Here is a 25,728-nt window from a genome sequence, read left to right on the forward strand (position 1 = left end):
CAAAAGTTACACCTATCTTCAAAAAGGGATCGAGAGGGGACCCGGGAAATTACAGACTGGTAAGTCTGACTTCGGTTCCGGGCAAGATGGTTGAAGCACTGATTAAAAACAGCATCAGTGAGCACATAGACAGAAATAGGCTACTGAAAACGTCCTAACACGGCTTCTGCAAAGGAAGATCGTGTCAAACGAACTTACTGCTCTTCTTTGAAGAGATAAACAGACAGATGAACAGGGGAGATCCCATAGACATCATTTATCTTGACTTCCAAAAAGCCTTTGACAAGGTACCCCACGAGCGGCTGCTTAGGAAGCTGTGGAACCACAGGGTGGAAGGCGACGTACACAGATGGGTTAAGCACTGGTTGGCAGGCAGGAAGCAGAGGGTGGGAATGAAGGGCCACTACTCAGACTGGAGAGAGGTCACGAGCGGGGTTCCGCAGGGGTCAGTACTCGGACCGCTGCTGTTCAATGTATTTATTAATGACCTAGAAACAGGGGCGAAGTGTGAAGTTATAAAATTTGCGGATGACACCAAACTCTGTAGCAGGGTTAGAACAGTAGAGGAATGCGAAGAATTACAAAGGGATCTGAACAAGGTGGAGGAGTGGGCAAATAAATGGCACATGAGCTTCAATGTGGAGAAATGCAAGGTCATGCATGTAGGGAAAAAGAACCTGAGGTTTAGCTACATAAAGGGGGGGTTGGTACTGGGGGAAAGTAACCTTGAAAAATACTTGGGAGTGCTGGTGGACATGACAATGAAGCCAACAGCACAATGCGCAGCGGCCTCAAGGAAAGCAAAAAAAATTTTGGATATCATCAAGAAGGGTATTACAACCAGAACGAAGGAAGTTATCATGCCGCTGTATCAAGTGATGGTGCGCCCGCATCTAGAGTACTGTGTCCAGTACTGGTCGCCGTACCTGAAGAAGGATATGGTGATACTTGAGAGGGTCCAGAGAAGAGCTACCCGTATGATAAAGGGTATGGAAAACCTTTCATACGCAGACAGGCTAGACAGACTGGGGCTCTTCTCCCTGGAGAAGCGGAGACTCAGAGGTGATATGATAGAGACATATAAGATCATGAAGGGCATTGAGAATGTGGAGAGGGACAGATTCTTCAGCCTGTGGGGAACTACAAGAACAAGAGGGCACTCGGAGAAACTAAAAGGGGACAGGTAACCTTGAAAGAGACCTGGGGGTGATGGTAGACACAACATTGAAGGCGTCGGCACAATGCACGACGGCCTCAAGGAAAGCAAATCAAATGTTGGGTATCATTAAGAAGGGTATCACGGCCAGGATGAAGGAAGTCATCATGCCACTGTATCGTGCAATGGTGCGCCCGCATCTGGAGTACTGTGTCCTACTGGTCGCCATACCTCAAGAAGGACATGGCAGTACTTGAGGGAGTCCAGAGAAGAGCGACTAAACTGATAAAGGGTATGGAAAACTTCTCATATGCTGACAGGTTGAAAAAGCTGGGGCTATTCTCCCTGGAAAAGCGGAGACTTAGAGGAGACATGATAGAAACCTTCAAAATCCTGAAGGGCATAGATTCTTCACACTATGGGGAACCACAAGTACAAGGGGGCACTCGGAGAAATTAAAAGAGGGCAGGTTTAGAACAAACACTAGGAAGTTCTTTTTTACCCAGAGGGTGGTGGACACATGGAACACGCTTCTGGAGGCCGTGATAGACCAGAGCACGTTACAGGGCTTCAGAGAAGGTTAGGATAGGTTCCTAGAGGATAAGGGGATTGAGGGGTACAGATAGGAGTTGAGGTAGGTTATGTTCTTATGTTCTTAGGTTTAGAACCAATGCCAGGAAGTACTTCTTCACTCAGAGGATGGTGGATACCTGGAATGCACTTCCGGAGGGAATGATAGGACAGAGTACTTTACAGGGTTTCAAAGAGAAATTGGATAAATTCTTGAAATAAAAAGTTATTGAAGGATATAGATAGGGAAGATATAGGATAAAGAAGGATATAGATAAGGAAGGACAAAAGGGATGGAAGGATATAAAGGATCACTTACAGGTCATGGACCTGATGGGCCGCCGCAGGAGCGGACTGCTGGGCACGATGGACCTCTGGTCTGACCCAGCGGAGGCAAATTCTTATGTTCTTAGGAGAAAAATAACCATTGTCAGACGAAGAAAATTCCTGGAGTAAAAAGATTAAAGAATCTTGCTGAAATTGGCTGCTATGAAATTCAGCTTCTCATCAGCAAGAGCAGATGACCAATCGCCTCCAAGGTCACAAAAACAGGGCCTCCTGAGATAACAGGAGAGAACCCTAGACTCCTTACTCAATTATAGGTAGTGTAAAAAACCCTGAATGGACTGTGCAAGGAAGGAGGACTTGAGGACAAAGTAGATGATGAAAATCATGAGGTCCTAAAATATCAGTACAAAAAGGAGGAAAGATCCAATGCCTGGCAGGCGAAAGACCTCGAGGCTGAAGAATGGTTAGAAAACCCCCCCAGGCATAAAAAGGATGCAGCAAGCAGGAAGACCATGCAAGGAGGTAACAAATAAAAAAGCGGACCTCCATAGAAACTAGAGGAGATCAAAGATATACATTGTGGAGAGACAAGCCCTTGCCTGGTACTACTGGAAAACAAAAGACCACTGAGGATACAAAGAATGTAGTCCGATCCGTGGCATAACAGAAACAGGAGAATGCCTGTTGTTCAAAAGAAACAGCATGAGGAAGATTGAAACAATCTGAAAAAGAAACACTCTCAGAAGAGTACCCCAAAGAAACACAGACAGGAAAACGGGTACAGAAAATGAAACGGTAAAGAAAATGAGATGGGTGAGAAAAACAGCTGAACCATCTCTCAAGGAAAAAACAACTGGGAGAAAACTCTGATGTTTAGAAATGGAAAAACAAGAAAGCCATGTAATCGAATAGATGTGGCCAGCACAAGTAGACACCTCCTGAATCTGGAATGAAACAACCCAAAACTGGTAAGGAGAATGGATGAAGAACAGAGCTCGAAAGCCGTAAGAATTAGAGCTGTAGCAGTTGCCCGGAAAATCAGGAAGCAGAGCCATGAGGTCTGAGATCCAGAAAAAACACCAACATCCAGTGGCCTTGACAATTAAGAGAAAGACCAGTAAATGAAGAGAATCCTGCAAGGAGGATTAGCAGGAGAAACACATGAAGGACAGCCGAAGATCCCATGTAGACTCTCAAAAGAAACGAGAGTCTGAGAATAGGGAAAACGATTAAGTGAATAAAGCCTCCACACGAAAGTGAAGCTAGGCTCATAGGAGTACATGATAACTGATAAGACAGCCGCCGTTAAAGTGAAAACTGCTACATAGATGCGGCCAGAGAAACTCACTAGGTCCATAATGAAGAGGAAACATGTTCCAGCACAGCCCCAGGAACATTTCCCCAAAGCAGACTTATTCAATAACCTGTGCTGTTGAGTACTAATAAAAACAGACACTCAGACGCAGACCAGATCCGTAAAAAACAGATCTGCAAAATCAGGTACTGAAATTGAAAAGCGGCTACATGGCATGTGTACACAAAAGTATGCCACGGAAAACCCTGCAGGCAGAAGAGGAATCTAGTAAGGCCAGTTGACTAATCAGTCCCTAGCCATGTCCACTCTGCCCAGAAAGACAGAGGCTACACACTAGGCGTGAGGAGGAACTTCACCAGGAGGGAAACAAAGACACCTGTGAACTGCTTCATAGACCTTGACAAAAGAGTCCCCATAAAGATCAAGGAAGGGAAGCAAACCACCCTTGAGGAGATAAGTACAAGGAAGAAATTCCGTAGGGAAAGAAATGACTGTACAAAGTCAACTCCCAAGGGAATGCATCTACAGAAAAATCCCTAATGGATCTGGAAAAAAACGTAATGTCAAACAATTATGAAGGCTTGGTGAAGCCTACTCAAGGGAAAAAAGCACATGTGATGAAGAAGTACCCACCACTTCAAAGAGAGATGGGGCATAGTTCCAAAAGACATCCCAAGTCTCTCAACCAGTCAAAACCAAGACCAGTAAGTAGTCGATGTCAAAGGCTGAATACAGCTTGATGACTGCAAAGCCTTCCCATACTGGAAACAACACCGACACCGGTAACTGCAACAACAACTGGTGTCACAGGATAGGAGAGAAAGCAGAGAAGACTCAAGTGAAAATGTCCCCGGAAACAAAAAACTCAAACGGACTAGGCAGCACTAGAAGAGACGGTGTCAACAGGGCTGACAATCCAAATAACTGGAATCATAGTGAAACATGTCGACAAGAAAGTCTGACATCAACCTGGATGTCAATTTGGACTGCGACATCAATCAGAAATGATGACATTAACATGATGTCGATATAGAAGTCGACATCGAGCAGGGAGGTTGACACCAATTAGAAACGTCGACATCACCGATAGGAACAATAAAAACATGCTGAGGCCGACCGAAATCGTTGCATGAAAGAAAACACTGTGAAAAAGGAAGAACCGGTACCAAGGGATACAAAGCTGGTACCAAAGTGCAATACTCCCGAGATATCAAGACACACAGCATCTGGAGCAGATGGAAAAGGACACCAGTACTGTTGGTCCCTGACCGGTACCGATGGTGTCATAACTAAGCAGAGAGAGAAAAACACCGGTACCATTAGTCCATGACCGGTACCCATGATGTCGGTCCCAAGTAGAAAGAATAAAGCACCGGCACCCAGGGCCCAAGACCCGTACCATCGGTGCTACTCCCGGAGGAGAAAGAAAGAACACCGGTACCCATGGTCCCTGACCGGTACCATTGATGTCATTCCAGAGCAGGAAGGAAAGAACACCGGTATCCTTGGTCGATGACCAGTACCATAGGTGTGACTAAAATAGAAGAAAAAAACACCGGTACCCATGGTCGATGACCGGTACCATAGGTGGAACTGCAGAATAAAAGAAAAGAACACCGGTACCCTTGGTCGAGGACTGGTACTATAGGTGTGGCTGCATAATAGAAGAAAGAAAAGAACACCGGTACCCTTGTCTCATGATCGGAACCATCGGTGCCGCTCTATGCTTCGAAGATGAACAAGCCTATATCAAGACAGTCATCAACATCGAAGCGGAGTCAGAGAGAGGACTGAAAAAAGGTCAGCAGGACTTGTGAAACTCAAAGGAGAAAACCAACTTACCAAAAGAAGAAACATCACCGACGGTGTGGCTGAAAAATCAATGTCAGAAGGACGCTGGGTCATCGGCGTCGACTGGTGCCAGATAGATGTCGGCGTCGACTGGAAACAGCTTCTGGAGAAAGCACATGAAAATGCGCTGAAGAAGAAAAAAGCAAGGGAAGAAAAAACCGACCAGGTCGAGGCCCCGAAATTGCTAACATAACAGAAGGATGTTGGTGAAGACTAGATCCCCCACAAAACAACCATGTGGATGAAGAATGGGCAGGAAAAACCAGCCCAGGACAAGAACCATGTAGAGGGGAAAAAAGAAAATGGCGATCCATAAGGCCTCAAAAGGCTTAACCCACAACGAAAAGAAAAAATAAAATGAAAGTTAGTTTTTTGGGGTTTTTTTTTTAAGTAAATGAACTTAGAAAAACAATAAAAGAAGAAACTGACAAAAAGTCAGGAAACTGCGAGCGCAGGAAGGCAGCGAAAGGAAAAATTTATCAACTGCCGTTGAAAACGTGACTTCTTAGCACCGTGGAAACTAAAGAACTGAGGGACCGTGCACCTCAGTCAGGCAGGAAGGCACTCGCGCTTGCGCGGTGCGGGTGTCAAGAGCTTTTTTTCAAGCTCTTGAAGTGTCCTTACCAGGGCTCCGTGATGATGTCACCCATCAGTGAGAATATGCTGCCTGCTTGTCCTGGGATAAAAAGATGTCTGTGTGCATGCACTTTTCCCTTTGCACATGTTGATATGCTGCAGCTGAACAGCAAAGTAGTGTTGCTGTTGCTGCTGCTGCTGCTGCCTGCCCCAACCTGACAGCTGAGGTGAGCTCGAGTTGGCCCAAGTCTCACTCCCATAGTGCAACGCAGCGAGAGTCCGCAACATCATTGCCTAAAAGGATCCCACTCGTATGATATTATTGCAGCTGCATTAGAATCGATCCATTCTGAATGTCTCCTCCAGGATAAAAGCACCAAAACTACTGACAATGGCTCCAATTTCTGCAGTTTTTCAACAATTTTCCAAATCTCTACAACATATTGATGAAATTATGTCAAATAATAGTGAGTCAGCAGAACCTGTTGATTATGAAGATGAGTGGAATTTTATAGCTTGCACAATATTTTATCAGCTGATGATTTCTATTTGCTACCGCATTAATATGAGTGATTCTCCTCAAATCTGGTTGCTATGGTTGCTACATGTGATGCTACATGTGATGCTACATGTGATGCTACAGAAGTAGAGTCTGATTCAACTTACAAAAAACTGTGTCACTTCACTTTTGCCAAATATAAAGTGTAGAGTAGTCATGAAGTATAATGTTTGCTGAGGTTGGTTATTGAATAAGTGTTTCATCTCCATTTTGTTACTTCTAACCAGATTCACTGGAACTCCCATCTACGTCTTATGGAATAACTTAATCATGTAATTGCAGAAAAAGGCATTGAGGGGCATAATCAGAAACAATGTCTAAGTCCCCTTTTGTCCTAAGGCCATAGGCGTTCAAAGTAGGTAGCAGGGAAATGTCCATTCTCGAAAAAAAACGTCCAAAATGTGGTAGGGGTTTTTCCTGAAAATGGCCTACCTGTACGTTTAGCAGTTTAATCGCTCAGACCGCCACTACATGTATGCTTACAACATATTCCCAACCAGAAAATCACCCAAGTCCCAAACGCTCAAAACAAGACTTTTTAGGTGAAGGAGGGACCAGTCCTTCACCTAAAAGAATGATTCTCTAACCGGCATCTGTCATAAACAACGCCAGTTAAAGAATCGTGGAATCGTCCTCCCTCCCCAGGCCCCCAGAAATGATTGCAACAGGAGAGAAGCCCAATCTCTCCTGCCACCACCCCACTGAACCCCCCGCATGATCGTGCTCGTCACCCGCAGGAGGGATGCCCAATCCCTTCTGCCGGACAAACCCCCCCTCGAACCCATACTGGACCGCCCAGCCCACCCCTAGACCCCCTATCCCCAAACTCCCTTACCTCCCTCTAACCTTTTTTTTTTTTTTAATGGCCGGCTGCCAGGCCTGCCTTCATCTGAATGGTGGCCCTGCCCCTTCCCGGTGCATTGTGTGATGCACCAGGGAGGCCCAGGCGCCTAAGGCCCTGCCCATAGGAGGGGCCTTAGGCACCCGGGCCAGCCGGAATCTTAGGTTGGCCCATGTGCCTAAGGCCCCTCCTATGGGCCAACCTGCTGTCTCAAGTGTATTGCTTGCTGTGGGTCTGCTGTCTGCAGGCCAGGAATAACATGCAGGTGCTGGGCTCGATGATGGCTACCTTGTAAGTGGTTCAATGGGCCTGAGCTCATATGAGACCATACTGTCACAGTGGAAACTGGATTGCCACTCAAAGGTGGGGGGGGGGGGGCGAGGCATATGTGGTGGTGGTCATTGCAGTCTTGAAATATGTCCAGAGGATGGTGGTGGTGATGGATGCCAGTCTGTAATTCTTTCAGCATCTTCTCTCAAAGACAGGCTGTTTGAGTTCTGTCACACAATGCCAAGGCAGTGACTCATGTAAACCAACAGGGAGGAGCTAAGAGTTGTCTCTTAGCAGAGGAAGCGGCTCTCCTTCTGGCTTGGGTGGGACAACATCTTGCAGATCTCTGCTACACATGTGGCAGGGATAGACCATGTTCAGGCAGATTTTGCTCAGCAGAACTCTGCTGGTTCCATCAGAATGGACTTTGAGCCACATTTTTTTAACTTTACAGTTCTCAAGTGAGATCTCCCAGTGATGGACTTGATGGTGACATTCTCAAATACCAAATGATACTGTAGTCAGAGAAGGAAATTTAGGTTGGAGGGCATAGATGCTCTTATCCAGGAGTGGCCCTCATCCAGTCTCCTGTAGGTGATTCCTCCCTGGCCCCTTCTGGACAGAGTCATTTGGAGAATCGAATGCTATGCAGGTCAGGTAGTACAGCTCTGGACTGGCCATGAAGACTGGAACAGGGATCTTTTGAGTCAAAGACTGGTGGTGACTCATCCTGACTTACGGCTTGGCTTTTGAGAAGGCACACTTGAGGAAATGAGGCTTCTCTAGCAGAGTGATTGCTACCCTGTTGCATTCGAGGGAAAATATCTACCTTTCTGGCATATGTCCAAGTGTGGTGTATCTTCGAGGACTCTTTGGTGACACAGTTATTAGAATTCTTGCAGGACGACTTGTATAAAGGCCTGGCCTTTACTTCTCTGAAGGAGAAGAGGGTAGCCCTAGCTTGTTTCTCAGGCTTGGTCATTGGAAAAGCTGTGGCAGCCCATTGGAATGTTCTCTGTGTAGGCCCTTTGTTCCCACTTATGATCTCAGTCTTGGTTTCCGCACCCTTTGAGCCCTTGTCGGATTGAAAGAACTTTCCTTGAAGATGGTGTTTCTAGACTAGTGGTTATTTCTTTTGTGAGGTGAATCTCAGTGTTATGGGTCCTCTTGAATAGGAAGCCCTTTCTGAAGTTTTCTATGGAAAAAGAGGTCTTATGGCTTGTGCCTTATTTTTTCAGGGTTGTTTCACTGTATCATGTTAATCAGTTGATAGTTTTGCCAGTATTAGGGGAACCTTCTGCTTTACCTGAAGTGCTGCATTTGAGCCATCTTTCAATAGTTATAGTATATATAAAGAGAAAATCTCACTCTTTACACCAAAACAGTTCACTCCAACTTAAATAGTATAATAGCGCTAGATAATATATCAATGCTTTATAAATTCTTTCTTAGTCCAGTTTCTTTACAGCAGTACATCTTAGGAATTCAGATATCCACCCTTATCAATAGATACAGGTGGTGGGATTCTTCATGATTCCAAATACTATTTCCCAACTATTTACTTATTTCAGTTATTTTATATAAATAATAGACTTAGCTTATTAAAAGTCCATTTCCCTTTCTGATGCGTTTCGCTGAACTTTCTCAAGGTCGGGGGAACTAGACATTAAAGCATAACTTCTCCTAGTATAACTAGCCATTCAAAAAAAAGACTAAGAAAGAATTTATAAAGCATTGATATATTATCTAGCACTATTATACTATTTAAGTTGGAGTTACCTGAAGTGCGGCATTTGTATTGTCTAGATTACATGTGTCAAACACGAGGCCCACGGGCGAATCCAGCCCGCCTGGTCTTTTTATGTGGCCCGTAGCAATGCTCCCAAACTTCCCCTTCTCAAAGCCCGCTTGTCCTCCTTCCCACGCCGGTCCAACATCAAGCCGGAAATCTGCTGGCTTCGGCAGCAATTCAGCAGTGTAGTCTTTGCTTCTCCCTCCTGCCTTCCATCCACCGCAGTCCACCCAGGTGGAAACAGGAAGTTGCGCATCATGGGAGGCAGACCGCAGCAGGCAAAAAGCAGGAGGGGGAGCCACGTACAACACTGCCGAATTGCTGAGGCGGGCAGATTCCTCAGCTTGGCGGCGACATTGGACTAGCATCGGAGGGAAAGACACGCCAGGCTGTGAGGAGAGAGGGATTGGCGCTGGAGGGAAAGGCAAACTGGGCTGTGAGGAGAGAGGGATTGGCACTGGTGGGAAAGTCAAACTGGGCTGTGAGGAGAGAGGGATCGGCGCTGGAGGGAAAGGCATGCTGGGCTCTCAGGATAGTAAGCAGCATATAATTTCTATTCAATTTGGAGGGCCTGAGCAATTTGTTGGACGACATCGGCAATGAAAGCGGGGGCCGTTGTCACTGCTTATAGAAACAGGGAGACCAAAGCATAGAATTATTCAGGAGGTGACTGAGGGAACGAGAGGTGGGCATGTGGGTGAAGTCTACAGACAGAACCTGCATGGGATATGTTCCAATGGGTTGGTGTCCAAGAGGTGGCAGTCATCTGATTGGGGATTTTATTCTAGAATCGACAACACACTGTCGGACCATAATCTTTTGACAATCGTGAGGGCCAGGTGTTGAGGAATAACTATGAGGGTACCCGCTGTGCTTGCGTTTGAAGTATCAGTGTGTGGGTCTGGATTGGCACTTGAATTGGCACATTTTGTATCCACCTCCCTTTCAGAACAGACTGGCCCGAAAGAGTGCGGGCCCAAGTCTGTTCCTGAGAAGTGTATTGGGGTGTAAGGGAGTCCAGAAAAGGAATGATGGTGTACAAAGGAGCCGAAGGAGGGGGCAGAGACTGGCAGCTCGGGCTGTGAGGTTGGCAAGGGCATTGCCACGAGAGACAAGGTCCGTCACGCGTCTGTAAGCATGGCAGTGCATAACAGAAACACGTGAGGGTAGTTGTACGGCCTCAAGAAGGTCAAGAATGAGGGGAGCATGATGGATCAGGCGGCCGGAGGCTGTAATGAAACCTCGATATTTCCAGATGGCCCTATGGGAATGCAAGGTAAAGAAAGCATATTTGGAGTCAGTGTAGATGTTGCAAGACTGAGAGGCAGAGTGGCGCAGGGCAGAAGTGAGGACATACAGCTCAGCTTCTTGGGCAGAAGGGCCAGAGGGCAGGGGCCTGAGTCAGAAGTTTTGGAGGCATCATATAGAGGGTGGGCAATAGTAGAGAAATCAGGGATCCAGATGGGACAGTATCCTGCAATACTGAGAAAGGTGCTCAGAGCCTTGCAGTTATCAGGGTCAGGGAGACTACAAACAGCCTGGACACGGGTGTAGGAAGAGACCTAGTACCCTGGGAGACACGAGGAAGGCATACTTGAAATCAATGTAAATATGGCCACAGGAAAATTTAAAAGGCAGACCCACTATCTGTATCAGGTTCCTACCCCAAAGAGCTGACTTGTAAAATGCAGTTCTGGATCCACCCACTAAGCAGGGTAGTCTGACACAAGTGCTCTCTAAAGCAGCAGTCCCTTCACTATCAGCTGACTGGCAAAAATATTTACTTCCATATAAAAGCATTCCTAAAAATTACATTCTTTTTCCTAAAAGTTACATTCTTATATAAGCTTACATGATTTATAAAAAGAAATACAAAACAAAGATTGGAATATACAGTAAAACTTTGGATTGCAAATAACTTGATGTGCAAGTGTTCTATAAGACAAGCAATGATTAAATTTTAACTTGCTATACCAGCAACGCCTTGCAATACACATACATACAGTATAGAAGCATCACATTTTCACAACTGAGCCAATGGTTCCTCTCTATATGACGCTGCAGAAATGCAGTGACTGTTCCAAACGAGCAAGGGCTTGCAATACAAGTATGTATATTTTTGTACACGAGTGCCCTGGACTACAAGCATGCTTCTGGAACAAATTATGCTCCCAAACCAAGGTTTTACTGTACTCACAAGTTTAAACATTGTTCATTTTTTTTTTTTTTTTACAATCAACATGGGTCTCAGTAGAGACTTACTTCCCCTTTCTACAGAAATTCACAAAGGAGAGAGAGTTGCTTAAAGATCAAAGAGATCAAATTACAGATGTAGTCCTTTTCAGAATTTTTTAAATTTGGACAAAGAACTTCTTTTTAGCATGGAATATAAGTTCCAGAAATCATATTTTTCGTTTACATGCATTTCTAAATATACATAAACATTTTATAACATAGCCAAAAACTTTAAATCTAAAACTACTTATCTGTTTCAGGAGAAACTGCATTTGAAGTGCTAAACACTTCATGGCCCTTATCACAAAAGGAGGAGGAGTGGTACTCCCCTCTCCTGCTTTAAACAACTGACAGTTTAAAACTTCAATGATACATTTGGACAGACAGAACTCATAAAGAACCCGGGATACTGCAGGACTTGGGAATCAGATGAAGGGAAGAAATTGGCAAGGTCTGAAGCAAGGGCGGTGCTGAATAGAGTGGGGCTAATTTTAAAGCCCTGGGATAGACGGGTCCAGGTTACTTGGGAGGTTTGTCCAGTGGAAGGGTTTTCCCATTGGAATGCAAAAATTGGCTGACTGGAAGAGGAACCGACAGCAAACGAATGCATAAAAACCTGACGAGTTATGTCCTCTTCCAGGGAGCCAGAGGGGGCCAGCCCACACCAAATTTCGGCCATTCTAACTAGCACAGACGAATAAGGGTTGATTTGTTAAGTGTAATCAGAGATAAATCCCTTTTTAAAATTAGCTAACATATCAAGGGATCCCCACAGGTAGACTGACATCCCCCCATTGTGCAATGGAGGACAAAAACACTTCCCTGTATTCCTGGCTCTGCCCGTCTCTGGACTAGGGAAACACAGTACTAACAGGTCCACACTCGCTTTGTCCTCAAGGACGTCTCAGACACTCTCAAACACACAAAACACAACAGATTTCAGTTCAGTTACTCAACCAGAAAATAACAGTTCCTAGAATCCTTCCCCACGACTTCAGCGACAGATCAAGTGGCTTACTAGGCAGGAGACGAGAGACAGGATAGGAATGATCAATCCCCACTTACCAGATGGTGGCCACTGCAGGACAGAATTAAACTGATACAGATTCTTGTACTTTAGATTGAGACTAGGTAAGTCAGTTGAAGTGGTCAAACGTCCTGAGGTCTGCCAACCCCCCAAAAGGAAGGCAGCCAGCTAAGCAGACACGTCAGCCGTAGGACCAGAAACAAGTGACCAATCGAGTAACCAGTGGTCAAGAGACCTTCAAGTCCCTGTTCAGGCGCCAAATGAAAGGTCACTTGGACACACAAAGTCAGAGGCGTGAAGAAAGTACAAGAAATTTATTACGGTATACCAGACTCTAGTGCTGTTAATAGCCTGCCTACTAGAGTGTCAGAAACAGGAAACACACGGACTTTTATGCCCTTTTTGCAAACTAATATATGCAAAAACTACAATTTTCATTTGTTACTTCTATAACTTTTCTACAATTATTATTGGTCCTAAGCTCACACTAGCAGGTCACTTATCTAACTCTTGCAGTTCTAAATGTTAAATGCACAGAAGGGCAGGGTACATCATGGCTCAAACTCTTATCTATTCAGCTTACAATGTGGTAAGGTAGGGACATACATTTTAGGCAGATGAAGTCAATAGATTGTGCACTTTCTTCAGCTATGTAGACCAGAGCAATATTTTAAACAACAGTTAACCATTTCATGACCCTACATTAGTAGAGGTCCATGTAATAAGTATGTTAACCATTTTGTATCTATCCTGTAATACTTCATACAAGCCATAAATGGATTCTAGAATTAGTTTGTTTTGATTTTCCATTCTTATATTTTTATGCTTTTAAACAAAAAATAAAACAAAACCCAAAACACTAAAGTTCAAGTTCAATTTATTTGATATACCGCAAATATAAATCCGAGGTTAAAATCGCAGCAGTTTACAATATAAAATAATATTTATAAAAATAAAAAGGGGAGGGAAGTCAAACAAAATTATCAAAATTATAAGTATAGGGAAAAGAGAAGAATGGGTTGGTTACAATAAAAACAAGAGTGGGGAAAGGGAAGGAGTGAAACATGAAAGGTAGGGGTAAAGCGCTAAGCATGTATGATTTCCGCCCATACATATTGGAATTTGAGGGAAATGCTGAAAGAAGGTAAATTGCCCACAGATTGTCTTGAGACCAAAGAGAACATTCAGTGCAGAAGTAGTACAGAAAATTACCGAGGAGTTATAAGCAAAATACCGGAGAGAGGTATCAACTGCGTATAAAGTGTTGAGAATAAGCTACTATGTAGCAAACTATGAGCAAAATGCCAATGAGAAATAATAGGCCTTTAGTTGCGCTTTGAATTAAGAACAAAATGCCGATGAAAAATAATAGGCCTTTAGTTGCACTTTGAATGTCGGAAATGAGCTTTCAGTGCGAAGATAGTAAGGTAAAGAATTCCAAAGACTGGGAGCAATTTCAGAAAATGAAAAGTTCCTATGAAAATCAAGAAGAAATTGTTGAAATGATGGAACAAGTAACTGTTGCTGAGATGATCGAAGGGTTCTTTGTGGAGAGTGTTGAGTTCCCGTAGTCTTTGTGGGAGTTCCTGTAGTCTCTCGAGAGACTACGGGAACTCCCCACAGCCATTTCCTAATGGCTATCTGCACGGGGCAGGAGCGTAGGAAGATCGCTCCTGCCCCGAAAACCAGCAAGACCACCAGGTAAGGCCGGGATGCCGGGGGGAAGACAAAAATAGGGGGGGGTTTCCTCCCCCTCCAAAAAAAAATCACGATTATGTGAAATCGTGAGTAGGGAAACTGCGAATGGGGAGGGGGAAGTGTATATAGGGCCTGAGATTCAAAATGTTTTAATTCTGCAGGAGAGACTGAGCAGGTAAGGAGGGGATATTCAGTGGCATTTAAGTTTTACATCTTACATGCAAATTTTTCTTTGTCTTATTGGCAATTTGCTGGCAATTTGTATTCAGCCTCTTTTATGGAACATTAGTGCATTATGGTCCCAGCTGAGGAGTTCAAATAGATTTTATTGTATATTGCCAAACAAGCTATACCTAATGCTTAATTTGTTGAGAGCTTCCTCCAGCAATTACCTTTCAGTAAGGTGGTGATATAATTTTTTTTTCTTTCCCTTATATAGGATGATCCTGTTGGAAATTTAAACCTTGCCATGGAGATTGCAGAGAAACACCTGGACATTCCAAAAATGTTAGATGCAGAAGGTGAGGTCTCTTCTTTGTGGTAAAGCCTTTGTGTGTAGTACATTTGCTGTCCTTAATCCTCATACCCTCCAATAGCTGTCTTTCTATTAAAGAATTCCCTATTCATGTATGCGACCAGCATGCATGACTAACCTGGGTAAGTTTTCAACATAGAATTTAAGACTATGGGTTCATAATAAAAAAAAAAAAACATCTAAAAAGTGTCCTAAATAGCTACATGGACGATCAAGAAGCCTGATCGTCCAAGTACCCATAACCAAAGCTGATTTTTAGACATATCTAAAAACAGCTTAGGCTTTTCCCCTGCCTCTAAACGCACAGAGAGAAAAGAGGCGTGTTTAGAGGAGGGGAAAGGGTGGGCAGTGGGCGGGAGATGGGCCAACCTACACCTAGGCGTACAACAGGTATAACCAAAACCGTAGGCAGGTCGCCTAGTCGGCACTTATACCTTTTTGACTTAGACGAAGTCAAACCAGGTCTAAGTGCCGAAAAAGGGGCCGCTGAGCTGATGGCCGCTGGTGCGATCAGTTCAGCGGCCCGGCAACCTACCCACCGCAACCATCGCGGCAGGAGAGATGCCTCATCTCCCCTACCGCGATGTGATCAGCCCTCTACCCGAACTGCCGCGACCCGTGGCAGGAGAGATGCCCAATCTCTCCTGCCGCAGGTTGTGGCAGTTCGGGTACAGAAGTGATCGCATCACGGCAGGGGAGATGGCCAATCTCTCCTGCCGCGATACATCACCCCCCCCGATGATATTGAGGCAAGAGGAGTCCAAGTCCTCTTGCCCCTGTGATCGTGCCCCCCCCCCCCGCCGAGTATGAGCAGGCCAGGAGGGAGCCCAAGCCCATGTGCCTAAGGCCCCGCCCACAGGAGGGGTCTAAGGTTCCCGGGCCTATTCTGATTGGCACAGGCGCCTCAGGCCCCACCTGTGTGCGGGGTTTCTGCCGCCTGGGCCAATCCAGCCCCATTCTGGAACCGGCTGGCCTGACGGACGGGCGGGCTTGGCACCCGTCTGTCTGGCCAACGTTAAAGGTACGGGGAAGGGGGTGGGGGGGCATGGGAGTCGCGGGTCGGCGGGGGGAGCAATCAGGGGGCGGTCATTGGGGGGAGGGGGGTTGTGTCGAGGGCAGGAGGACCTGGGATCCCTCTTGCCCATATTGTAATGGGGGGGTGGGGGGTAGGGAGCCACCAGGGCCAGGAGGGTTTGGGCTCCCTCCTGGCCCAATCCAGTCGGGGGGGGTCACCGGAGCCAGGAGGGCTTGGGCTCCCTCCTGGCCTGCTCGTACTCGGCGGGGGGGGGGGGGGGGGTAAGATCGCCGGGGCAAGAGGGCTTGAGCTCCCTCTTGCCCCGATGTTGTCGGGGGAGGGGGGTTCGCGGTTCGACAAGGCAGGAGGGCTTGGGCACCCTCCTGCCTGGATCGTTGTGGGGGGGGAGATTCTGTAACCGGTGTTGTTTTTGACAGGTTTGACCTGGTTTCAGAATCCAGCTTTTAGGCGAAGGACTGGCTCCTCCTTCGCCTAAAAACCCTTGTGTTGGACGTTTGGGGCTTAGGCGTTTTTTTGGTTCATTATGGGCAAAAAGTGTAGATGTCATGGGGGTGTATTTGTAGACGTAGTGGTGATCTGGGCGTTTAGTAGAGGCAGGCCATAATCAAAACAAGGACGTTTGTTTTGGTTATGGATACTTTCCCTGCTTCTGCTTTGAACGTTTAAGGACTTAGGCTAAAAAAGGGACTTAGACATTTTTTTTATTATTATGCCCCTCCACTTGTATTCCCTACTTATCAGAAGACTTGGACTGAATGAAAATAAATAATATTTGACAGTATAGGTACTATGCATATACCTTGTAAGTTTACTCACACATAGTTTGCAGTTTCACAGAAGGCCATTTCCATGCTTGAACTACTGTTTTTTACCTGCAGAAATAGCTTGAAAACAACTCCCCGCTTTCCTCTTTCGTACCTCTCTTTTGTTTTGGAAAGATTTTTCAGGCTTTCTATTTTAGTTAGATTTTTTGATGACATGTGTACTTGAATCTGAATGTAATTACCTGTGTATTGTCTTAAACTGATATTTAGCAGAGTGGGATAGGCCATCATATATGGATAGGATGTGGATATTCAACAAGATATTTTTTTTTTTTTTTTTTTTTTATTTATTCAATTTTTCTATACCGTTCTCCCAGGGGAGTTCAGAACGGTTTACATGAATTTATTCAGGTACTCAAGCATATCTCTAAGCTACTGCATATTGTGGCCCAAGAGATATAAGAGATGCAGATATCTGTAGATCTGATATAACTGTGGTGAAAATATCCAACATCTGAATATCACTGCTATCTAACTGCAAACCTGTAACCGATGACCATATACGCCTCCTTTTTTATTCACATAGGTGTCCGTATTCAGACAGCAGCACTCAGTGTTTTGCTGACCACCACCAGCATTACGAGGGGAATTCAATAATTTATCTACCTCAGTAGAAAAGAAAATAATTTTTAAAAAATGTTTGTTTTATTTTTCAATATAGTCCCCTGGTAGCTCCATACACTTCAGCTACTTTTCCTGCAATGACTTTAACTCCTTTGAAAAGAATTCTTCTGTTTGACCTCAAACCAAGACATCACAGCTTCCTTGACATCTTCATCACTTGAAAACCGCTGTCCACAGAGAGATTTCTTCAAAACTCAGAACAGGAAATAAGCCAAGGGAGCCAGGTCAGGATTGTAGTGTAGATGGTTCAGCTGCTGAAATCCACATTCTATCTAAAATTCCATTTGTGTGTCTCTCATACCTATGCAGGCTCTAGGCAACTTACAGAGAGAGGGGTCAGAAGAGGGCCAGAGTGGGGGGCTGGAGAGAGAAGTGCGTAGGTCAGGTGTCAAAGAGAAGAGTTTTCAGCTACTTCTGGGAAAGAGGTGAGGTTAGTTTCATTTTCTGAGAGAAGCTTGTAGATTCAGTTGTCAAAGAGGAAGGTTTTCAACTTCTTTCAGAATAATGTGTGACTAGTTTCTTTTCTGATGGCTTCTGGTAGGTCATTCCAAGTTTTACGCCCATGAATGTAAACATGTAGTGGAACACTCGCTTGTAAAGGAGATTATCAGATGGCATCCTGTAATTGTCGTGACATATGCACTGGTGTATTGGGTTTTGATTTGTTTTTCCATATCTTTATTAATTTTAAAACCAACAGTAAGTGCAACATATTGTTCAAAGTTTACAATATAAACAGCACTTAATTCCTTCAAAAGATATATACATAATAATTACATGTCCCTTCCCCCACCCCCCTTTCATCCCGCCTTCTTCTGACCATGCCACCTTCTTCCACTGACAGACCGAGATGGGACTCGGGCGTGGGAAAGTACTCTGCCCCTCCCCACTGCTGCTAGTCGCTGAGCCAGTTGGAAGGCTCAGCGACTCAAGTTCGAATCCTTCCTGCCTTCTTCTGACCCTGCCACCCTCTTCCATCAACAGACCAGATACATACTCCACCCCTCACCACCGCTGCTAGTTGCTGACCCTGCCACCCTCTTCTATCGACGGACCGAGACGGGACCCGGTCGTGGGAGAGCACTCCGCCCCACTTCTTCTGGCCCTGCCATTCTCTTCCATCAACGGAATTAGCACTCATCACCACCATGATAACTACACCACCAAAATACCCTCAAGCTATCCTACTGATTACCCTCCTCCTAACCAACTGGAAGGCAACAGCAAACAACATCTCTCCAATACCAACTAAAGCAAATTCCAAGGGAATTACCCAACCAACCAGGCGACTCACAATAGACAGAAACTCAAACTATCAGACATACACGTACCAACCCACCTCACAAACAACAAGAAGAAAACCGATGAACCCTTACAAGACCAAAACACAACTCCACCAAAGATCACTCATCTACCCGAAAACAACTCACAACACACCGACAGACTACACCACTCTCACATGTGCCTATGTCAACATCAGAGCTATAGGCCCCAAAACAGAACACAAAAAACTGGATAAAAGAAGAAAACCTGGATTGCCTTTTCCTCACAGAGACCTGGCTTACTTCTGACTCAGACCCCAGAATAACAGAAGTTTGCCCTAAGAGCCACAAGATAACAATGGTCTGCAGAGAAAATAAAAGAGGAGGAATTGCCATCTAGCCAGAAACACCATAAACCTAAAAACACCATAAACCTAAAAAGACAAAACAACCAACTCATACATGGATTTACTAGCCTGTCAACTTTCAAGCACATCACTCAAAGGAACACTAACATGCATGCTCTGCTACATAACCCCAGGTAACTGGAACACAGCAAAACCAATATTTGAAGAATTTATATACCGAAACTCACTAACGACAACCTACAACCTAATCCTAGGAGACCTCCACCTCGAAAACCAATCCTGCAAAGAAGTAGAAACCTTACTATCATACCTCGAGGCCTTAACATACAAAATTTTAGACCCTCAAGCCACACATGAAAAAGGACACCAACTCGACATCACAGCCTACATGTCCCAACAACCCACACAGAGATCCAAACATCAAACGGAAAATGGAACTGTTCCCTCTGGTCAGATCACTACTCTTACTCCTTCAAAATCAACTGGACCAATAACAAAAGCACTCCAATCACACAAAAAATAACTTATAACTCACGCAAATACATCGACCCCACCATATTCTGGACAAAGGCAGACACCATAATCCAAGACTACACTCCCAAAGACTTCATCTCACAATGCAGCAATCTAAGTACAGCAACCCTGGATAAGCTAGCCCCAGATCAACCCAAAACCAGAATTCACAGAAAATCAGACAAATGGTTCGACAACGAATTACTCCTACTCAAAAGGCAATGCAGACAACTAGAAGAAAGAAAATGGAGAAAAAGCAGCCAAGAATCCACAAAAACAGCATGGAGAATACTGAACCAAAAATACAAACAAAAACTGAAAGAAAAAAGAAAGACATACTACACAAAGCAAATAGAAGGACCCCAAGACCCCAGTTACTAAAAGATCTAACAGACACCACACTCTATCTAACCAACAGCAACTCCCCCCCTCCCTCAGCCACCCTCTTAGCCATATTCTTCAAAAATAAGATCGCAACTATCAGAGCCACATTCAATGGAATTCCTAAGCACCTGGAAGAGATCTCAAATCCCCCACAGAGAAAGAATCAATTGCAACAGACAGAATCTGGTCCCACTTCTCACCCATACAATGGTCAGACTTCAATAAACTATATAATAAATACAGCCACACAGCCTGTGACCTTAACCACTGCCCCCTCCCTACCTTTTGAAAACCTCCAGTACACTATTCCGCTCCCTGCTCCTACAATGGATACAAACTTTACTCATAGATGGACTTTTCCCACAAGACCTCAGCGAAATCATCATAACTCTGATACTAAAAGACCCCAAAGGAACAACGGACCAACCATCCAAATACAGATCCATAACCTCAATCCCACTGTACGTCAAGCTAATGGAAGGCCTCGTAGTTAAAACCCTAACCTTATACCTAGAAAACCACAACTTATTCCACCCCACACAATCTGGTTTCAGAACCAACTACAGCACTGAGACCCTACTAGGAACACTCATGGACACAGCTAGACAACACCTCAGCACACGCAAGAAAATACTGATCATACAACTAGACCTCTCCGCAGCCTTCGATCTGGTAGACCATGACATCCTCCTACAAACACTAGACTCCATAGGAATCTCAGGCAAGATACTATTATGGTTTAAAGGCTTCCTACAATCCAGAACTTACAGGGTTAAAACAAAGAAAAATCAGAACCATGGTCCAACCCCTGTGGAGTACCCCCAAGGATCACCTGTGTCTCCCATACTTTTCAACCTATACATGGCCTCCCTCAGCTCCTGCCTAGACAAATGTGGCCTAACCTCCTACAGTTATACAGATGACATCACCATTCTCCTCCCCTTCAACCATCCAGCACCTAACCATGATAGGCACAATACACAGAACACTCGAAACAGTAGCAACATGGATGACAAAACACAAACTAAAACTTAACTCTGACAAAACAAACTTCATCCTCCTAGAAAACAGTAAAACCCCAACCTTAACAAACCTAGTAATAAACTCGACCTCATACCCCATTCAACCCACGCTAAAACTGCTTGGAGTACTGATTGACAGAGGCTGTACCATGCAACCACAAATCAACAAAATAATAAAAACATCATTCGCAACCATGAGAAACCTAAGACAAATTCAAAAATTATTCGACAGGAAACAATTCCAACTTTTGGTACAATCTCTAATCCTTGGACTAATAGACTACTGCAATATACTATACCTCCCCTGCCCAGCGACCATGATAAAACAACTACAAACAATACAAAATACAGCCCTAAGACTCATCTATTCACTGAAAAATACGACCACATCACAGAGGCATGGTATGCCTCTGTGATGTGGTCGTATTTTTCAGTGAATAGATGTTCCAGTATCCAACTCACACTGGCTCCCAATACAAGCAAGAGTATATTTCAAATTCTACTGCCTGCTATTTAAAGACACAGGAGAACCCACTCACTATTCACACACCCGCCAACCAAAAATGTCAAATGAAGAAAACTATATGACAACCTAATGGCCACCAGTGCAGCAAAACTAGACAGACAACTCACCAATCTGCTGTCTTCGACCACAGATTACAAAACCTTCAAAAAAGAAACAAAAACCCTACTCTTCAAAAAATACATAAAACCTATTTAACACGACCAGATCCCAAGCTTCACCTACTATACTATCTACCCCTTATCAAATCTAAAATGTTCAAATTACCCATTATGTATTACTTAATTTCATGACAATTCTTATGTAATCCGCCTATATATGTCGTAACATCATGACAATTCTTATGTAATCTGCCTTGAACCGCAAGATAATGGCGGAATAGAAATCACTAATGTAATGTAATAAAGGCAATCTAGAGTAATACAAATTAGTAAGACAAACAAAATTGCAATCAAATAATAGATTAAAGGCATATCCCCTCCCCCTTCCCACCCACCCACCCTGGATGTGTATAAACAAAGAGCTAAAATCAATATTCATCCTTTATAAAATTTTGTCAATGGTTCCCAAACCTCCTTGAATTTCCTATAATGTCCCAATTGTAATGCATTTATAAGTTCAAGTTTAAAAGTTTGGCATAAGGATTCCCACCAAAAATTATAATTTAACCTGTCCCAATTTTTTCAGTTTTTCATAATAAGCTATATAGCATGATGAAAAGTAATCTATTGTTATGAGAAGTTATTGGACTCTTGGCCATCAATACCGTCCCAAATAGCATTGCGTCATATGTAAATGCCAATGGAATATCCAGTATGCTATTTATTTGACCCCCAAATGGATCGCCAAAAGTTAAGTATCAATGGACAAAAGAAGAGCAGATGATCTAGTGTCCTATCGAGATGACAGTGCCAGCATCTACTTACATAACATAAGAACATAAGCAGTGCCTCCGCCGGGTCAGACCATAGGTCCATCCTGCCCGGCAGTCCGCTCCCGCGGCGGCCCAAACAGGTCATGACCTGTCTGAATCACTAGAAGGGGCTCCCTTGCCACCTTGGTTTCTCATTGAAGTCCTATCTTCCCATCGTAGTCCTAACCCTCCGGTCTTGCACATGCACGACCTATTGGGTTTCTATACTTATTACCTGGTTAGCTTTCTATACTTGTGTTACATCCCAACTCCTCCCTCAGTATCCCACGATCCCTTTATCCCTCAGGAATCCGTCCAATCCCTGTTTGAATCCCTGTACCGTACTCTGCCTGATCACTTCCTCCGGTAGCGCATTCCAAGTGTCCACGACCCTTTGGGTGAAAAAAAACTTCCTTGCATTTGTTTTGAACCTATCTCCCTTCAGTTTCTCCGAATGCCTCCTCGTACTTGTTGTCCCCTTCAGTCTGAAGAATCTGTCCCTATCCACCCTCTCTATGCCCCTCATGATCTTGAAGGTCTCCATCATATCTCCCCTGAGCCTCCTTTTTTTCAGAGAGAAGAGCCCCAGCCTATCCAACCTCTCGGCGTATGGGCAGTGTTCCAGCCCTTTTACCAGTTTCGTTGCTCTCCTTTGGACTCTCTCAAGTACCGCCATGTCCTTCTTGAGGTGTGGCGACCAATACTGAACGCAGTATTCCAGATGTGGACGCACCATCGCTCGATACAATGGCATGATGACTTCCCGCGTCCTGGTTGTTATGCCCCTCTTTATGATGCCCAGCATCCTGTTGGCTTTTATCGAGGCTGCTGCGCACTGTGCAGATGGCTTCAGTGATGCATCCACCAGCACACCCAAGTCTCTCTCAAGTCTGCTGTCTCCCAACAATGCCCCCCCCCCCAATTTGTAGTTGAACAACGGGTTCTTTTCCCCTATATGCATGACCTTGCATTTTTCCACGTTAAAGCACATTTGCCATTTGTTTGCCCAGTCTTCCAGTCTTGACTTAGAACTATTTAATTTTTGTAATCTAACAGGGTTCCAAAAGCTTCTATGCAACAAAAAAAACATGTTTGTCTCATAGATGCTGACGCTGTACATCTCATTCTCCAAGTCCAAATTCGTGGCCATTGAGTAGCAGAAATCTACTGCTTTGTCTCAATGCTCCAAATGTCTCTAAGACTAGTTTTGGGGTTTTTAACCTTTTCCTATCGTGTGTCCCGGATGACGAGACATTCCAAAAATGACATAGACAGTGGATAAACAGTCTGTATGGACTAATAAAAAGCCAGGAACACAAAATATTTGAATTTACAGACTTATGACTTATTTACATTATATTTACAATAGCCGTAAATGATAACGGTGAATAATACAAAACTTTGCTAAAATAATTACGATTGGAACCAGCGTAACATAAAATTTATTATGATAGGAAAAGGTTAATCAAAAATTCAGATATTAATTTATACCACTTGGCTGCCTGATGCCTCAGCATATCTGTCTGGAAGCAAAACCGGCAAGATATACTGATTTTTTTTTTTAATTTCGCCAATCAGGGAACCCCTTCTGAATGGCCTGCTTCAACTGCAACCACTTATATACTTGAGACTTTGCAATGCCAAATGATTGTTCCAGTTGTGAAAAATTAAGCATTCTCCCATCTAAAGTACTTATATCTGCCTGCATCCATTGCTTCCAGAAGATCTTAAACTCACCAATTTGAATCTTGGAGTGCAACCATATAGATTGACACGTGGATTGTTGTATTGGTATGGATGTTAAATTGTCAGTGAATTTTAATGTTTTCCATGTATCACAAAGAATACTATTGTCCTTATAAATCCTTGGCATCTTGATACTCAAAACATGACACAAACGCAATGGGGACATAAGTTGCCATTCTAAGTAAAGCCAATCAGGGAGATGTTCCATGAGCTCAGGAAGGATCCAATACATACCCTGACGCAGTATATAGGCCAGAATTATACAGAATTTTTTCCCATTGCAAGGGGTACACGACAGGGCTGCTCACTTTCCCCACTGCTTTTTGCTCTATCTGTAGAACCATTAACGATATTTATTCGAAATCATCCCCGACTGAGAGAGATTCAGATTGGTGGTATTGAACACCGAATAGCCTTATTTGCTGACAATATCCTTTTATACATAGAAGAGCCAGAACATACAGTGGGCAAATTTTCGAGAAATTTGGAAAAGTATCTGGATTTAAGATCAAGCTAGACAAGACTGAAATTATGAACCTTACTTTAGAACCAGTAGAAGTAGTGGATCTTCAACGCTTATTTCCATTTAAATGGACAATTAAGAGTATAAAGTACTTAGGTATTCATTTATCAATGGATCCGAATATATTATATGAGGCCAATTATGAACCGATTCTTCGGAAAATTCGGGCAGATATACAACGCTGGAAGGGGTTATGGCTCTCCTGGGGGGGATGTATTGCTGTGTTACAGATGAACGTGTTGCCCCAGTTACTATTTTTGTTTCAGACTCTCCCGATACCCCTGCCTACCCGGTTGTTTAAGGTTTTACAAGCAGAATTTAGAAAATTTATTTGGGTAAATAAGACACCTAGAATCTCTCAGAGAGTAGTGTGGGTAGATAGAGTTTGAGGGGGAAAAGGGGTTCCCAACCTTAGATGGTATTATCAAGCAGCACAAATACGGATGATATTGGATTGGGAATTGAACACACATAAATGGGGAGTTTTGATAGAACAGTCTTTAATTCCACAGCATAAACTGTCAGCTGGACTTTGGTCCTCACAGACAATTTGACAGTGGAAATCAGAAACTAATAATCCCTATATATTACATTTACTCACATTGTGGGGGAGATTGAGAAAATAATGTAATCAAGGGGTAACATCTTCAACCCTGGCCTCGCTGAGAGACGAACCCCAATTTGAGGTGGATAAAACTAACCCAGTATTTGAAAGATGGGAACAGCATGGCTTAACTACCTTTCGAGATTTTTAAAGTACAGGGACCTTCAAGTTCAAGTTCAAGTTTATTATTTGATAAATCGCCTATATAAAACATTCTAAGCGATGAACAATTTAAAAACAACTTATGGGGAAACAGACAATTTTAAAACAGCATTTTAGAAAACAAATATTATTAAGACACAAGTAAAAAGTCAGGATATTTATAAGGTTTCTTTATACATGTGGCTTAGTGACAAACATGATATAAGAGGGAAAAGGGAAAAAAAGTTACAATTATCTTAGTCAGAAAAACATAAAGGGGGTAAAAACAAGGAAGGGGGAAGAAAGTAAAAAAAAAAAAAAAATTATTTTGTAAAAGTGTACATTGGCTTGATCGTTTAATTAATAAAAGCATCCTTAAATAAAAATGTTTTTAAAAGTTTTTTTAAAAGAGATGAGATCTTTTTCTTTTCTGATAAAGAGTGGCAGAGCATTCCAGGTTTGAGGAGCTATAACAGAAAAAATTTCATTTCTCCTTGTACTTACAATTTTTAAAGACGGAACCGATAGTAGA

General features: G+C 43.7%; 1 protein-coding gene across 1 annotated transcript in view; it reads left to right on the forward strand.

Moving 5' to 3' along the window:
* ACTN2 (actinin alpha 2) overlaps window positions 1-25,728 on the forward strand; it is a 421,202-nt gene that overhangs the window by 213,884 nt on the left and 181,590 nt on the right. Inside the window, exon 7 of the mRNA XM_033936711.1 lies at window positions 14,618-14,699. Coding sequence (XP_033792602.1) covers window positions 14,618-14,699 — 82 coding nt within the window. The remainder of the gene's footprint in view (window positions 1-14,617; window positions 14,700-25,728) is intronic.

This window comes from Geotrypetes seraphini, chromosome 3 (genome assembly GCF_902459505.1).
Source record: "Geotrypetes seraphini chromosome 3, aGeoSer1.1, whole genome shotgun sequence".
Taxonomy (NCBI): Eukaryota; Metazoa; Chordata; class Amphibia; order Gymnophiona; family Dermophiidae; genus Geotrypetes; species Geotrypetes seraphini.